The sequence below is a fragment of the Orcinus orca genome, chromosome 1 (assembly GCF_937001465.1).
Source record: "Orcinus orca chromosome 1, mOrcOrc1.1, whole genome shotgun sequence".
NCBI lineage: Eukaryota > Metazoa > Chordata > Mammalia > Artiodactyla > Delphinidae > Orcinus > Orcinus orca.
Genome location: NC_064559.1, coordinates 114,609,227 through 114,624,525, shown reverse-complemented (window position 1 = coordinate 114,624,525; position 15,299 = coordinate 114,609,227). Strand labels below are relative to the sequence as shown.

General features: G+C 35.0%; 1 protein-coding gene across 6 annotated transcripts in view; it reads left to right on the top strand.

Annotated features, from left to right (window-relative positions):
- RAP1A (RAP1A, member of RAS oncogene family) overlaps positions 1-15,299 on the top strand; it is a 74,346-nt gene that overhangs the window by 42,824 nt on the left and 16,223 nt on the right. For 3 of the 6 annotated variants that reach the window (XM_049710674.1, XM_012533910.3, XM_033435269.2), the window contains exons 2-4: positions 9,498-9,581; positions 12,831-12,899; positions 14,910-14,966. In XM_049710674.1, coding sequence (XP_049566631.1) covers positions 9,525-9,581; positions 12,831-12,899; positions 14,910-14,966 — 183 coding nt within the window. In that variant the 5' untranslated portion in view covers positions 9,498-9,524. The remainder of the gene's footprint in view (positions 1-9,497; positions 9,582-12,830; positions 12,900-14,909; positions 14,967-15,299) is intronic. The other 3 variants (XM_049710678.1, XM_049710676.1, XM_033435278.2) reach the window with 2 other exon arrangements.

Here is a 15,299-nt window from a genome sequence, read left to right as displayed (position 1 = left end):
CAGGGAAGCCCTGGATTAAATATTTTAATCCTTTACCTGAATTCTTAGAGAATGTCAAGGGTACAATGAATGGGATAACTGCCTCAGTCATAATTTACTAAAGGTTTTAGTAAAAATTTGTTTGGGGATAATTGATGGGTCAGTGTCTTCTAAAGCAGTAGAATTTGTGTTCCTTTTTTGATACATAAAGAAGTAGGGAAGTGTCATTTAGTAAGGAAATGTAAGAACCTAAGAAATTGTGGAAACCTTGTGCTTCTAAAAGTTTTTTTTTTCCACCAAAGATAATATTTGTTTTTATGATTATTCTGTGAAAGAAGTAAGGTAATCTGATAAATTGGGACTAAGTTAGGCTGGTAGGACAATCAAGGAAAAAATATCTTTAAGAGATGAGCGCCAAAGAATAGAAAGGAATCATTTATGGACAATTTTTCTGGAAATAATATTTCCAAAACATGGGAGAAACAAATACAAAGGTCCTGAGGCAAGATGAAGCTTAACTACAATCAAGGACAAAAAGAAGCTAAAAGGTTAGGTCAGGAGATAACCACACAAATTTACACCAGCTGGTCCCTAACTTCAAGTCTACATGGATATATTCTTTTTTTTTTTAAACATCTTTATTGGGGTATAATTGCTTTACAATGGTGTGTTAGTTTCTGCTTTATAACAAAGTGAATCAGTTATACATATACATATGTTCCCATATCTCTTCCCTCTTGTGTCTCCCTCCCTCCCACCCTCCCTATCCCACCCCTCCAGGCAGTCACAAAGCACCAAGCCGATATCCCTGTGCCACACGCGGCTGCTTCCCACTAGCTATCTACCTTACATTTGGTCCATGCCTCTCTCTCGCCCTGTCACAGCTCACCCTTCCCCCTCCCCATATCCTCAAGTCCGTTCTCCAGTAGGTCTGTGTCTTTATTCCTGTCTTACCGCTGGGTTCTTCATGACAATTTTTTCCCTTAAATTCCATGTATATGTGTTAGCATACGGTATTTGTCTTTCTCTTTCTGACTTACTTCACTCTGTATGACAGACTCTAGGTCTATCCACCTCATTACAAATAGCTCAATTTCGTTTCTTTTTATGGCTGAGTAATATTCCATTGTATATATGTGCCACATCTTCTTTATCCATTCATCCGATGATGGGCACTTAGGTTGTTTCCATCTCCGGGCTATTGTAAATAGAGCTGCAATGAACATTTTGGTACATGACTCTTTTTGAATTTTGGTTTTCTCAGAGTATATGTCCAGTAGTGGGATTGCTGGGTCATATGGTAGTTCTATTTGTAGTTTTTTAAGGAACCTCCATACTGTTCTCCATAGTGACTGAACCAATTCACATTCCCACCAGCAGTGCAAGAGTGTTCCCTTTTCTCCACACCCTCTCCAGCATTTATTGTTTCTAGATTTTTTGATGATGGCCATTCTGACTGGTGTGAGATGATATCTCATTGTAGTTTTGATTTGCATTTCTCTAATGATTAATGATGTTGAGCATTCTTTCATGTGTTTGTTGGCAGTCTGTATATCTTCTTTGGAGAAATGTCTATTTAGGTCTTCTGCCCATTTTTGGATTGGGTTGTTTGTTTTTTTCTTATTGAGCTGCATGAGCTGCTTGTAAATTTTGGAAATTAATCCTTTGTCAGTTGCTTCATTTGCAAATATTTTCTCCCATTCTGAGGACTGTCTTTTGGTCTTGTTTATGGTTTCCTTTGCTGTGCAAAAGCTTTGAAGTTTCATTAGGTCCCATTTGTTTATTTTTGTTTTTGTTTCCATTTCTCTAGGAGGTGGGTCAAAAAGGAAATGTAAGAACCTAAGAAATTGTGGAAACCTTGTGCTTTTAAAAGTTTTTTTTTTTTTAAGTTTGAGATACTTGTACCAAAAAGTGATGGCACAATACTGAAAATGATCTATAATTTAGTGTTTTCTTTTCTTTCTCTTTTAAAAAAATATTGTCACCAGCCCAATAGTTCATATTCACACTGTTCTATTGATTTAAACAGTGTGCTTAGAGAAGATGTTGACTTATGGGGACAAGTGCCTTATTTTCTGGAGGAGCAGTAGAAATAGTAGTGGTAACCTCTGTGGATAGGCACTCTGAAGCACACCAGTACGTAAGAAAGTCCTAGGCTGACAGACATCTGTGGGCCTGGAGAGCAACTGGTACAGATTACAGCAAGCTACAGGAAGGATTTTTTTTTGCGGGGTGGAGGGTGGGGAGAAGGGAATGAAATTCATAGATTATCTGGCAGGTTTGGGTGGAAAATATGTTGGTAGACAATTCCAGAATAAACACAAGTTATATGAAAAAGGAAATGTAATCTTAATATATTACTTTGCTATGTGTTATTTAAGAGAGCTAAAATTCTCATCTACCATAATAGCAATATGTAAAACTAAAAACCAAGAGATAGGAGTATAAATATCTTATTTAGAAGTATGGAGAGCACTCAAAGAAAGAGCTAGAAGTTTGAAGTAGGTTAAGGGGATATAGTTACTGCTCTTTTTTGTTATAAGCCTTTTTATGTAATGCCTGCTAGTAGTACTAATTAGCATATATTACTTTTAGTTTAAGAGAGTGTAAGACCTAAAGCTTTTGGGTAGGAGACAGAATGATTACAGAATTTGAAACTATCATCTGAAAAATGAAATAGGATTGCTTATTGAAAAAGAAGATATGGCAGGTGGAATAACTGTTTTCAAATATTTGAAGGAGCATAGACTGGAAGAGGAATTCTCTTTTTTCTGTTTGGCATCAGAGACAGAGACCCAGTAAGTGGCCACTACAAAGAAACAGCAATGTAAAGAACGTTCTAACAATTAGGTTATCCAGAAATGGAATGGACTGTTTTGTGAGCATAGAATTCAAAGGGTTAGATGACCATATCTGGAGATGTTTTTAGAGTGAATTACCACAAAAGAAACACTTACTATGGTTCAGGCATTCTGTTGTTAAATACTGACTTCAGTATTTTAAACAAGAAAAGACAAAACCAGCTATTCATATAACATGTTATAGGATTTGCTACATGTAAATTAAATGTATTATTTTCTAAGTTTGTCATCACAGTCTTCATAGAATAAGCTTTTATCATTTGTGGTTTGCAAATGATACCTTTCTTTCCTGTTGTTTATTTTTCATATTCTGACTCTGGTTGAGTTGGTCAAGTTTTCTTTGCTCGTTTTTCCTCTAGTGATTTTTAAGTTATATTATTTAGTTGTTGACATTACATTTTTCACATGTTTAGATTTATATTTTTTTTAATGTATAGAAAAAGAGAGATTCAGTATCTTTATCCTTTTCCCAAGAAGAGAAAACCTTTAACATGCCTTTCTTCCTGTCTCCTCCCAAACAAAAAGGTTGAGATAATCAGTTTTATTTCCAGATTTTTATACATATTTTACAGTGATAATTAGATACCTAACTATAATTTTTCCTGATTTATTTATTTGTTTGCTTTATTTGCTTGGCATATTTCTTGTTCTTACACCTTTCTGTTTCTTGAATCATTTTCCTTTTTTGTGTTGGAGTACCAACAACTCCAGTAATTTTTTTTTAACATCTTTATTGGAGTATAATTGCTTTACAATGGTGTGTTAGTTTCTGCTGTATCACAAAGTGAATCGGCTATATGTATACATATATCCCCATATCCCCTCCCTCTTGTGTCTCCTTCCCACCCTCCCTAACCCACCCCTCTAGGTGGTCACAGAGCAGAGCTGATCTCCCTGTGCTATGCAGCTGCTTCCCACTAGCTATCTATTTTACATTTGGTAGTGTATATATGTCCATGTCACTCTCTCACTTCATCCCAGCTTACCCTTCCCCCTCCCCATATCCTCAAGTCCATTCTCTACATCTGCATCTTTATTCCTGTCCTGCCCCTAGGTTCTTCAGAACCATTTTTTTTAATTACACATATATGTGTTAGCATATGGTATTTGTTTTTCTAGTAATTTTTGATATGTATTTTTATTATCATTTAGTTCTAATTATTTAATTTCCATCTTGATTTCTTCTTTGACCCATGTATTATTTAGAATTATGTTGTTTAACTTACATTTTGAGATTATGTATATTTTTGTATTGGTTCCTAGTTTAATTGTAGTTAGAATGTACGCTTTGTATGATTTCAGTCCTTTGAAATTTGTTGAGACCTGATTTATGGCCCAGCATTGTCTGTTCCAGTAAATAATCCATGTGGCAATTTAGAAAAATGTGTAATTTGCAGTTGTTGGGTGTGGTGTTCTATATATGTCTACTGGAGTAAGTTGATTTGTTATTTGGTCAAATCTTTTACATATCCGTACTGATTTTTATCTTCCTTTTCTATCAGATACTGTTATGTTAAAATCTAATCATGATTGTGTATTTGACTAGTTTTTCCTTTAGTTCTGTCAACTTCTGCTGTATGTATTTTGTCTTGTATTTTAATTTTTCCTATTGAACATTTACTCACGTAATTAGTGATATTTGGATTATCCATTATTTTCAATTTGTCCATCTCTTCTTTGTTCCTTCCTTTTTTTCCTTTATTCCTTCTGTTTTTTGTTATCAAACCATTCAAAATGTAGTGGCTTAAAACAACCCGTTGTTTCTTGAGTATGGAATTAGGGAGTGGCTTAGCTAGGTAGATCTGGCCTAAGGTCTCTCCTCTGGGTGTTGCAGTCAAATGGTGGCTGTCTGGGATCATCTTCTACACTCACAGGTCTGGAAGGACTCACAGCTGGGGTTCCTCCAGCAAATTTGTCCCATCTCTGTGGTCTCTCCAAAGTGGCAGCTTCAGGGCAGCCTTACAGCCTGGGCCCAAAGACATGGCTGCAAAGAGAAAGATCCAGGAGGAAATTCTGGCACCCTTTCTAGCTTCAGAAGTCAGACAACACCACTTCTGCTATATTTTATTAAATCTTCCCATATTCAAGGGGAGAGGAATATGTTTTTCTCTAGAAGTTTTTTAGGGTAAGATTTATCCTTCTTACCTCTTTCACACTTTCCATCTCCCCATCCTTTTGTTCTTCTCTGTTTGGGTGGGTTCAGTATATTGGTTCACTAACCTGCTTTTTTCAGCTATATCCATTTTTCTCTTCAGCCCATCTACTGAACTTTTTTTTGATGCTCATATTTTTATTTTCTAGGTTTCCAAAGTGTCTTTTACATAGATGTAATAACTTCACAGGTTTCTTTAAGGATATTACATTTATTTTATAGTGTTTTATAGGCCCTCTTAACTCTGTTTTCTTTGGTTTTTGTTCTTCTGTTTGTTGAATTTATTGCCTCTGTCAAGGTGTTTTCCTCAAATCTGTGATTAATTGTCTGCTCTTTTTGAGAATCCCTACTGGCCTCTTCTATTTACAGGAGCTTACCTTCTTTCATTTGGGAAGGGGTAGGAAGTGCTATTGGGCTGAGTATACCTGGTTTTAGAGTGTGAAGACTAATTTATAAACTTCATTTATAAGTACATTATGTCTGATCACTTTATCCCTATGTACATCCTCTCCCCAAAATACTAATCTTGAGAAGAATAAGAGGAGAAAGTATCAAGGAAGATATTCTCTCAATGAGATAATGTTATTTTATGTTACAAAAACAGTTGATGTTGCATTATGATGTACTATGAGGAACTTTGTTCTTTATTTTAGAAACTTAAGTCTTACCATCATTTCCATATTTATTCACCACCATCCCCACCCATCCCCAACATGTTGTGGTCAGTTGTCACATTTAAAATATTCACAGCTTCTGTAAATATTTAAATATAACCAACAGTATAACTGCTTGTTAAGCTTCAGTGTTCCTTAATGTAAAAAATTTTTTCTCCAAAATTTCTTGTCATAACTAAATTTCCTTTAATGAATTTTGTTTCATAGGTTCAGTTGTGCAGGAGAAACTATTTCATCTTTTAATTAGTTTAAATATTTAAAAACAGAAACAACAAAGTTGGGGTCTATTTGCATCACAAAGAAATCAAGTTGTTACTTTATGAAATTTAGAAGTAGTTTTGCTGAAGTTCGAAGAGTGAAAAAATGTTATAACTTAGACCGTAGTGTTAGGGATTCAAGATTGACTTAAAATGTAAACATAGTGTAATGTTTATTCTTGTCCTCCTTATTTGTCAGGGAATCTTAACCAGAGTGAGAAATTTTCTGGTGCTGTGTTGGGAGTGCACGGCACAAGAGATTTCCATAAAAAGGCATGGGATTTGCTTGGAAGAACATAGTAGTTTTCTAACTTGGCAGTAATGAGTTAGAACTAACCCCCTTTAAAAAGAAAATATTAATCTACATTATTCCTCATTGGGTATTTGTATGTGTTTTCTTATCAGAGCTATATTATTCTTGTATCTGCATTTGTGCATATGTATATACATTTATAATCCATGGTACTTGTTAGGTGTAAAGAAAATAATTTTCTATGCATACAGTATGTATGAAAAATGATTTTGGAAGTCGACTCTCTTACCCCTCGAGTTGAGTAACGGGACAAATATCTTGTTCTTACAGAGTACCCAAAATAATTTGTCAATCTCTGAGTGCTTTTCCCCAAATTCTGTTGCCCTAGGAGGCAATTTGGGGAGCATAAATAAGCCTTACTATATTAGGATTCCCTCTCGAAAGGTACACATTTTTGGATGAGAGAGGTGATGAATTCATATCTTGTTAAAATGACAGCAGTCCTCAGACTAAGAATCACTGGGGGCCTTGAAAGGGGGTTAAGGATATGAGGATCTGTCTGGTTGAAAGAACCTTGAACATTATACTTCCAGTTCCCTTCCCTTTCTTGTGCTATTATTGTAATATATTTTACTTCTATGTATGTTGTAAACCCTGTGGTACATTGTTATTTTTGCTTTAAGAGGCCAAAAAAGTCTTGTAGATTTACTCTCACCATTTCTGGTACTTTCTATTTCTTTAGTAATGTCATTTCTTTTTCTTTTTTTAAATTAATTATTTATTTATTTTTGGCTGCATTGGGTGTTTGTTGCTGCGCACGGGCTTTCTCTAGTTGTGGCACGCGGGGGCTACTCTTCGTTGTATACTGACTTCTCATTGTGGTGGCTTCTCTTGTGTGGAGCACAGGCTCTAGGCACGCGGGCTTCAGTAGTTGTGGCACACAGGCTCAGTAGTTGTGGTGCACGGGCTTAGTTGCTCCGTGGCATGTGGGGTCTTCCCGGACCAGAGCTCGAACCCATGTCCCCTGCATAGGCAGGTGGATTCTTAACCACTGTGCCACCAGGGAAGCCCCAATTGTCATTTCTTTATGTAGATCCACATTTCCATCTGTTATCATTTTCTTCCACCTGAAGAATTTTTTTTGCTTTTTTTTAAGTGCAGGTTGGTGAACTTATTTCTTCCCCCAGCTTTTCTCTCTTTTTTTGGATCTGAAAAAAAAAATTATTTCACTTTCATTTTTGAAGGATACATTCATTGTATTTAGCATTCTAGGTTGCCCATATTTTTCTTTAAGCATTTGGAAGATGTATTTTCTTCTGTCTTGCATAGCTTCTCGAGAAAGTCTATATATTTTCTTAACTTTGTTCCTCTGTGGCTAAACTTTTTCCTTTAGCTTCTTGTAAGATTTTCTCTCTTTGACAGTTTTTCAGGAATTTGATTATTGTGCCTTGTGCTTTTCTTTGTATTTATACTAAGGAGAGGGCTCATTGAGTTTCTTGGATCTATGGATTTATAGTTTTTATCAAATTTTGAAAGTATTTTATTATTCAACCCCACCCCCACCCCATTCCAGTTACACACATATACTTGATAGCTGTGGTTTTCCTTTCTTCTTTTATTTTTCTTCTTCCTTTTCTTTTCTCTCTCCCTCTCCTTCCATCTCCCCACTCTTTACCCTCCTCATCAACTTTTTTCTGTCTTCATCTCAGTTCCTCTGAAATTTCCTTCTGCAGTATTTAATATAATGTTAATCCCATCATTATATTTCCATTTCACATACTGTTTTTGAACACTAGAAGTTCATTTTGGTCCTTTTATGTCTACCGTTTCTCTCCTCATATTTTCATTAAATCCTTGAGCATATTTATCATAGCAGTTTTAGAGTCCTCATTGGCTAATTCCACTATCTCACTTCTGGGTCTGTTTCAGTTGACTCATCCCACCCTAGTTTCAGGTCATATTTTCTTTCTTTCTTATGTGTCTATTAATTTTTATTGGATGCTGTGGACATTGAAAATTTTATATTGTTGAATCGTGGATTTTTTTTTCTTTAAAAAAATCTTGGACTTGTTCTGACAGGCAGTTGTTATCTATGGATTGACTCAATCCTTTTGAGGCTTATTTTTAAGCCTTTTTAGGAAGCATGTAGAGTATTTTTTACTCTAGGGTTTGTTTACTCCTGTACTAAGTATGAATATTCTGGGGTTTCAAGTGAATTGCCTATTTTTCAACAAAGAAGACTCTTCTGGTCAGAATGTCAATATTTCCCAGCACTCTGGGAATTGCTCAGCTTACAGATTCCTATTTATTCTTTGCCTTACCTCATGGAGTTTCATCCTGCATGCCTGGCTTAGTGTTTGGCCGCAGACTCAGGTGGACCCCTGTGCAGATTTCTGGAGTTTTCTGTGCATAACTCCCACTTCTCTGGTAACTTCTCTGCTTGAGTTTTTTCTCCCTGCACCACAATCTGAAAAGTACCTCTAGGCAGAAAGCCAGGGCAGGTGTAGGTCTCACTTCATTTCCTTCCCACCTCTGAGAGATCACAGTGCTTTACTGCTTATTGTCCAACCATGTCTTGCAAACAGTTGTTTCATATATTTTGTTTGGTGTTTTAGCTGTTTATTGTGGGATGGAAAGTTCATTCCTATTTACACCATCATGGTCATTGGAAATTCTTTTGTATCTTTTTAAGATAATCATGGAGATAAAAAATAAAGTTTATATTTATTCCCCTCCCCCCGTCCCAGCAATTTGGGCCTTATGAAATAAACCAGCAGTACCTACCTACAGAGTTTCAACAATTTCATCTACATTTTCCCATTTGTATCATAATAATATTTGAGGTAACAGTTTATGTGGTTCACCAATAATACAATAATGAACAAAACAGTATAGAATTACATATGATATTTTAAGCAAATAAAATAGCATTTTCATTATATTCAAGCTCATGAGTGAACTTTTCAAAAAAGTATGTAAGTTTAAGTGATAGCTTCGTAAAGAGTTGGGCTCGTGATTGTAGCTATAACTACTAGTTTTAATCATCTTATTTTCTGATCAAATACGAAGTAACATGAACAGGCTAATGATTGATGACTAGTCAAAGATAATCTGTAATGAACTAAAATGCCTGGCAGTGGTCCTATAAATTTGTGTTAAAATATTCATGGTTTTGTTGTATAGCCTCTGTCTTCCTCTTGATAGTTTTAAGGGAAAAAACAAACAAAAAACAAAATGTCATGTTATTTCATGTAACAGTTGTACATTCTTAGGCTATTCTTAGCATGTTTATTAATCTTTGATTTTTTTTTTTTCCCCCAGATTGTCAGTATTTAAAAAGACCACATCATGCGTGAGTACAAGCTAGTGGTCCTTGGTTCAGGAGGCGTGGGGAAGTCTGCTCTGGTAAGTTAGCCACCTAACTATAATTAATTAATATAATGCAAGAAGAACGGTGATATTTTCTTGCTTTACAACTTCTAGTCGCTCAAGAGAAAAGGTGGCAGTATGTTTTATATGCCTAATATCTGGCCTACCAGGGTACAAGGACTCATTCAGTAACCATGGATGTGTAGTTTTATAATGGTGGCTCATTCATTCTTTCATTTATCAAATATTTATTGGCTACCTATTTTATGTTAAGCACTAGTGTTTGTGATTCAAAGAGGAATAAAAATTGTTTTCATTGTTAAGGAACTTACATTCTAGTGTGGGAGACTGATTATTACAAGTACCAGTGGAGTAAATCCTACCCTACCCCCATCCCAGACTTAAGTGGAATAAAGGTCATTTTTTTGTACACATGCTGTATTTATTTAGGAAGTGTTCATTGAGCTTCTATAACGTCAGACTCTAAAGTTACAACAGTGAACAAAAACAGTCACAGTCTCCCTCACAGAGCTTACATTATAGTGGAGGAGATGTAATAGATACACAATTAATCAAAGAACTACTTGATTATAATTGTGAGAGGGATACTTTGAAAGAAAAGTATATATTGTTAAGAGACCTCTATGACAAGGGAACCTAAATTAGCATTTGAACAACTGAGAAGGGTCACAGTTGCTGGGATAGGAGTGAACCGGGAAGAAAGTAGAGGGAAATGAGGTGAGAGATAAGCAGGGGCCAGATCATGACTTGAAGACCATGTAAGAACTTGGAATTTATTCCTAATGACAATGAGAAGCTGTTGAAGTAGGGTTTTGGGAGGGTGGTGGTGGTGACAGAATTGGATATATGTTTTAAAGAGAGCACTTTGTTCTATCAAGAGTAATTTAGAAGACAGGCAGAGAAGATGTGGGAAACAAGTTGGGAGTTAATGCAATACACCACATTATTGTTTGTGGAAGCTTATATTAGCAGTGAAGAAGAGAAAAGTAGATGTTTTGAGAGTTAAATAGGAGGTAGAATTGACAATTAACTTAGTGCTAGATTGATATGGGGACTAGGAGAGAAGGAGCTGTTGAGGGTGACTCCCAAATTTCACAGTCAAGCTACTGATTTTATGAATGGACCATTAAAGAAGTAGAAGGAAAGCACTGGAGAATGAGCAGATTTGAGAGTGAAAATCAAGAGTCATGTCAAACGTCATGTGCTTGTGAGATGTTCAAGTAAATACATCAAATAAACATCACATCCTCAAGACAATAGCTTAAAAGAGAGACTTGTGGTATGATTTGGGTTGCCATGAATATATCTATGGTATTTATTTTATGGGAATTATGTTACTGTTAGGAGTGTAATTTAGTACCTCTGTGGTGAATGTTTGTGAGTATCTGTTATTTTATTATTTTTTTAATTTTTTTTTATTTTTTAACATCTTTATTAAAGTATAATTGCTTTACAATGGTGTGTCAGTTTCTGCTTTATAACAAAGTGAATCAGTTATACATATATCCCCATATCTCTTCCCTCTTGGTATCCGTTATTTTAAATGCATGTAACTTTCAATTCAGCAAGTCCCTTTCTGGAAATGTATCCCACACATAAGTTCACATATACAAAATGACATGGTCAAGGATGTCTATTACAACATTCTTTACAGTGGCAAGAGTTTGGAAACAACCTAAATGTCTACCAGTAGGGGCTAAATAAGTTTTTAATATGTATTTTGAGTAGAATCCTATAAACCATTAAAAAGAATGCAGCAGCTCTGTATATACTGATAATTAATGATATCTAAGCTGTATTACTTAGGAGGAAAAAGATACTAAGCAGTGTAGAGTACCATATGTGTTTTATAAGAAAGGAAGAATGAGGGGGGGAGATATTATAAAAGAACAGAGGCTATTTTTGCAAGGTTCAATAAGCTGCAGATAACATATCAATTACTTCCTTGGGAGTGGAATTGGAAAAGATGGTAAATAGAATTAGTTACCATTACATATGTTTTTGTGTCTTTTGCATTTTGTCCTACGTCCATGAATTACCTTTTTAAAATAAATAAATTAATCTAAAATCCATAGGAATTAATGAGGTTGTCTAGGGAGAGACTAGAGAGAGAAGAGAACTCAGGACTGGGCTCTGAGTACCTCTCAACATTTAAAGAGTAGGTAGGATTGGAGGATCCAGCATAGAAGAATGTATCTTGTACTTGAATGTAAATAATGTACCTTTACTTGACTGCTCAGAAGTCATAGCATAGTAGCTGGATGTGATAAAAGCAGCTACAGTAAGGTGATGCCATAACCATCCTGGGGTGGGTTGAAGAGTAAATGAGAGCTGAGGAAATGGAACCACCATTATAGATAGCTGAAGAAGTTTACTATATTCAAATTAATCTATTTAATTCAAGCTAAAATAGTATATAAAATATTCCTCTGGCTAATTGAAGTGTGAATGACCTCAGTCCACATTCTTACCCTTGCTTTTAGGCAGTGATGTACCAGACCCCGTTCTAAAGCTATCTAGGAAATATTTCACAACCATCTTCTGTACTTCTTTTCATTTACTGAATGGTAAAATACCTAGTTTCCCATCTTTGTTTATAGAAATTTTAGAGATAAAAGTAGATAATCTGAAAAAGATGAGTAGGTAATGATTTCCTATGCAAAGAGTAAGGCTTTGGAACCAGGAAGGTATATGTTTGAATCTCAGCTGGCAAATCAGAAAAATAACTACTTCTGGGGTGAATATGAAATTTGAATGTAATTATAAATTTAATAAACTCAATAAATTTTAATTCCCTCTTCTGTTTTCCCCCACAATTAGAAAGACTGTTCAAGACTTTTTAAAATTTACAATGTTTTGTCTCTCTCCTTTGAGGGTATGAGATAAAACTTGCTATAGATACATAGAGGGGTAATAGGAGTTTAAATACTGATAAATTTTCACGTTTTAGTAAATTAGAATCCATGTCCTTATTTGTATCCTGGTAGTATTTTAAAACTTAATATAGTAATTATTTAACAGTGTAATGTCAGCAGCAGCATTGATGACAGTTTTTAACATGACCACCTCCTTTCATAAGTGTACTCTTAATTATGAATGTATCCTTATATTGAAAAATAATGACACTTCACATTTGCATGTTTACGCAGAGTTTTCATATAATTACATTTAACCGTTACCACTTTGCGAAGTTAAGTAACATTTAAGAGGGGCTGATTTTTCTTTTAAGTACTTAACTTTTGTCTGCTTTTTTTAAATTTCTAGACAGTTCAATTTGTTCAGGGAATTTTTGTTGAAAAATATGACCCAACGATAGAAGATTCCTACAGAAAGGTAAAATATGAAACTTGTATACACATGCTTACAAGTAGTTTCTTATGACTTTAAAACTTGATCCATGGAATTGCTTTTTTGAAAATAGTTTTGAGAAATGATACAGATGTTCTGTATTTGTTTTTAAAAGTTTCACCAAGACAAAATACTTTTCGTAGAACACTGCTTATTAGCTATAGAGAGCTCCATGTTCTGTTACTGATTAGTAATCTGTTCTTTAATGTACACATTTTCCTGGTGGGAATTCTTTTAATGTAGAAAAATTGCATATAAATAGGTATATTTTTGATTACTCTTTTTGTGAACTAAAATTAAGAACACTTTATGCTTGAAGTTATACAGTAACTGAAAGTTATTTTTGTTTAGTTGTATAATAACTTAAAAAATATTTCTCCTTTAAACTGTAAAAAGTTAAAGAGTTGGATTCTGTAACACCAGAACACCAAGAGCAAAATTGCTAACTGTGGACTTTGCATGATAATGATGTGTTGATACAGGAAGGTTCATTGATTCTCACAAATGTACCACTCTGATGCAGGATGCTGATAGTGGGGGAGGCTAGCAGGGAGCAGGAAAAGGGTGTATTGGAACTCTGTACTTTCTGCTCAGTGTTGCTGTGAACCAAAAGCTGCTTTCTAAAAAATAAAGCTTATTTAAAAGGAAAAAAAATTTTAATAGTTGGTCTTGACAAAAAATACTATTTTATTTAACTATAAGACTAGCTAGAATTGTGGAGAATTTTCATGATTTTATTTCCCAAGTATGTTATGGGGGGGAAGAGACAGTGTTGTAAGAAAGCCTAGTAACCAACGATATACCCCACTGCCCCCCAAAACGATTAACCTGCCTTTCAACAAATAAGAAAGGGTTGCTTTGGTAGATGTTTTAGAATTTACCTTTAAATAGTGCTATAACTTTTGCTGAATTAAGTTCATCAAGCCTACTGGCAGAGCAGTTTCATTATCTGTAAATTGGAAACAAAATTGTGATATATATTGAGAAACTACAGACCTAATTCATTGTTCATTGAACATGCCCATTCACAGATTGTGCAGGTTGTTATCATATTTGTCCCGTAAGTGGTAGACAGTGAGTTTGTAGATCCACCTGTGGTGCTCCTCATCAATTCCTGATCTGACAGAGAAGCAGAGTTTAAAATAGTCCTTAGGTTAATATGTTTATTTTTAGAAGACCATGTTGCATTACTGAAATTTCCCCCAAATAAGTTGCTGGTTAAAGCTTTAACTACAAACGGAGATATGTACCTTGAATGCTGAAGCACTTTTCTTAGTCCCTTCTTTATTGAACATTTTCCTCACAGCTAATAGTTGATACTTTCTTTAGGACAACCTTCTCTTCTGTAAAGCCCTGGGAAAGTAGAATTCAGTATATGAAATTTCACCTTATACACACAGCTTTTCCAAAGAAGTACCTTTTTTTAAAGTCTTGAGAACTCTATAGGTTCAGTGTTATTGTGTTCCCTTTATCTCTTAAGAATTTCCTTTGTATTAAATTTGGGCATATTTTAGTAAAACTTTGACAACTTGAATCTGGTAAGTTGGCAAAGTTTTCTTTACCCCCAGATATTGGCTGTTTTGAGCTGCTTTTGTGCTTTGTTTTGAAGATAATATAAATATACATACTTTATACATTTTTTTTCCCTGTTAGAACTATACCTGTTTGTTGCAGTTTTTCTTAAATTGCAGAATATCACCATTGGCTTCTAATAATAACAACAATCATTACTCAGAGTTTATAGTGGTCAGAAAAATATCTAAACTCAGGATTAACAGTCCTAGCTTCTGTATTATTAATAGAATGTGTTTGAGACCTCCTGTTCTTTACTGTAGTACCAACTTGGTCTCCACCAATACAGCAAACTGCTAGAGAAAGGCTTTGTAGTTGTTAATAAGGACTTTGAGTGAAGAGGTGGGAGGAAAACAGACTGACATTTTGATGTTACTTTTTCATCCCCCTCCACCCCCCACCCCCCTGCCCTGACCCTAACAGCAAGTTGAAGTAGACTGCCAACAGTGTATGCTCGAAATCCTGGATACAGCAGGAACAGTAAGGATGTTTTCTCTTTTTTTTTGGCGGGGGTAGGGTGGGTGGACAGATTTTCATTTGTGAACAGTATATGGTCACCTGAATGATTTCTGTGAGTAAAAGCATTTGTTCTGATTAAGAACGTTAAGTCTCTAAACGTAGGGCTTCCTAAATTTTCTTATGTGTGTGAAACTATCTATGATGTACTTAATGCCCACATATCACTATTAAATTATATGTTGCGCTCACCTACAGAATCTGTGTGTTGAGTTTCTTTTCCCTGTATTGAGGTAAGGATTATGCTCTTAGTGCTTTAAACGAACAAACAAAAGGAAAGTATTTTAAATACGGAAT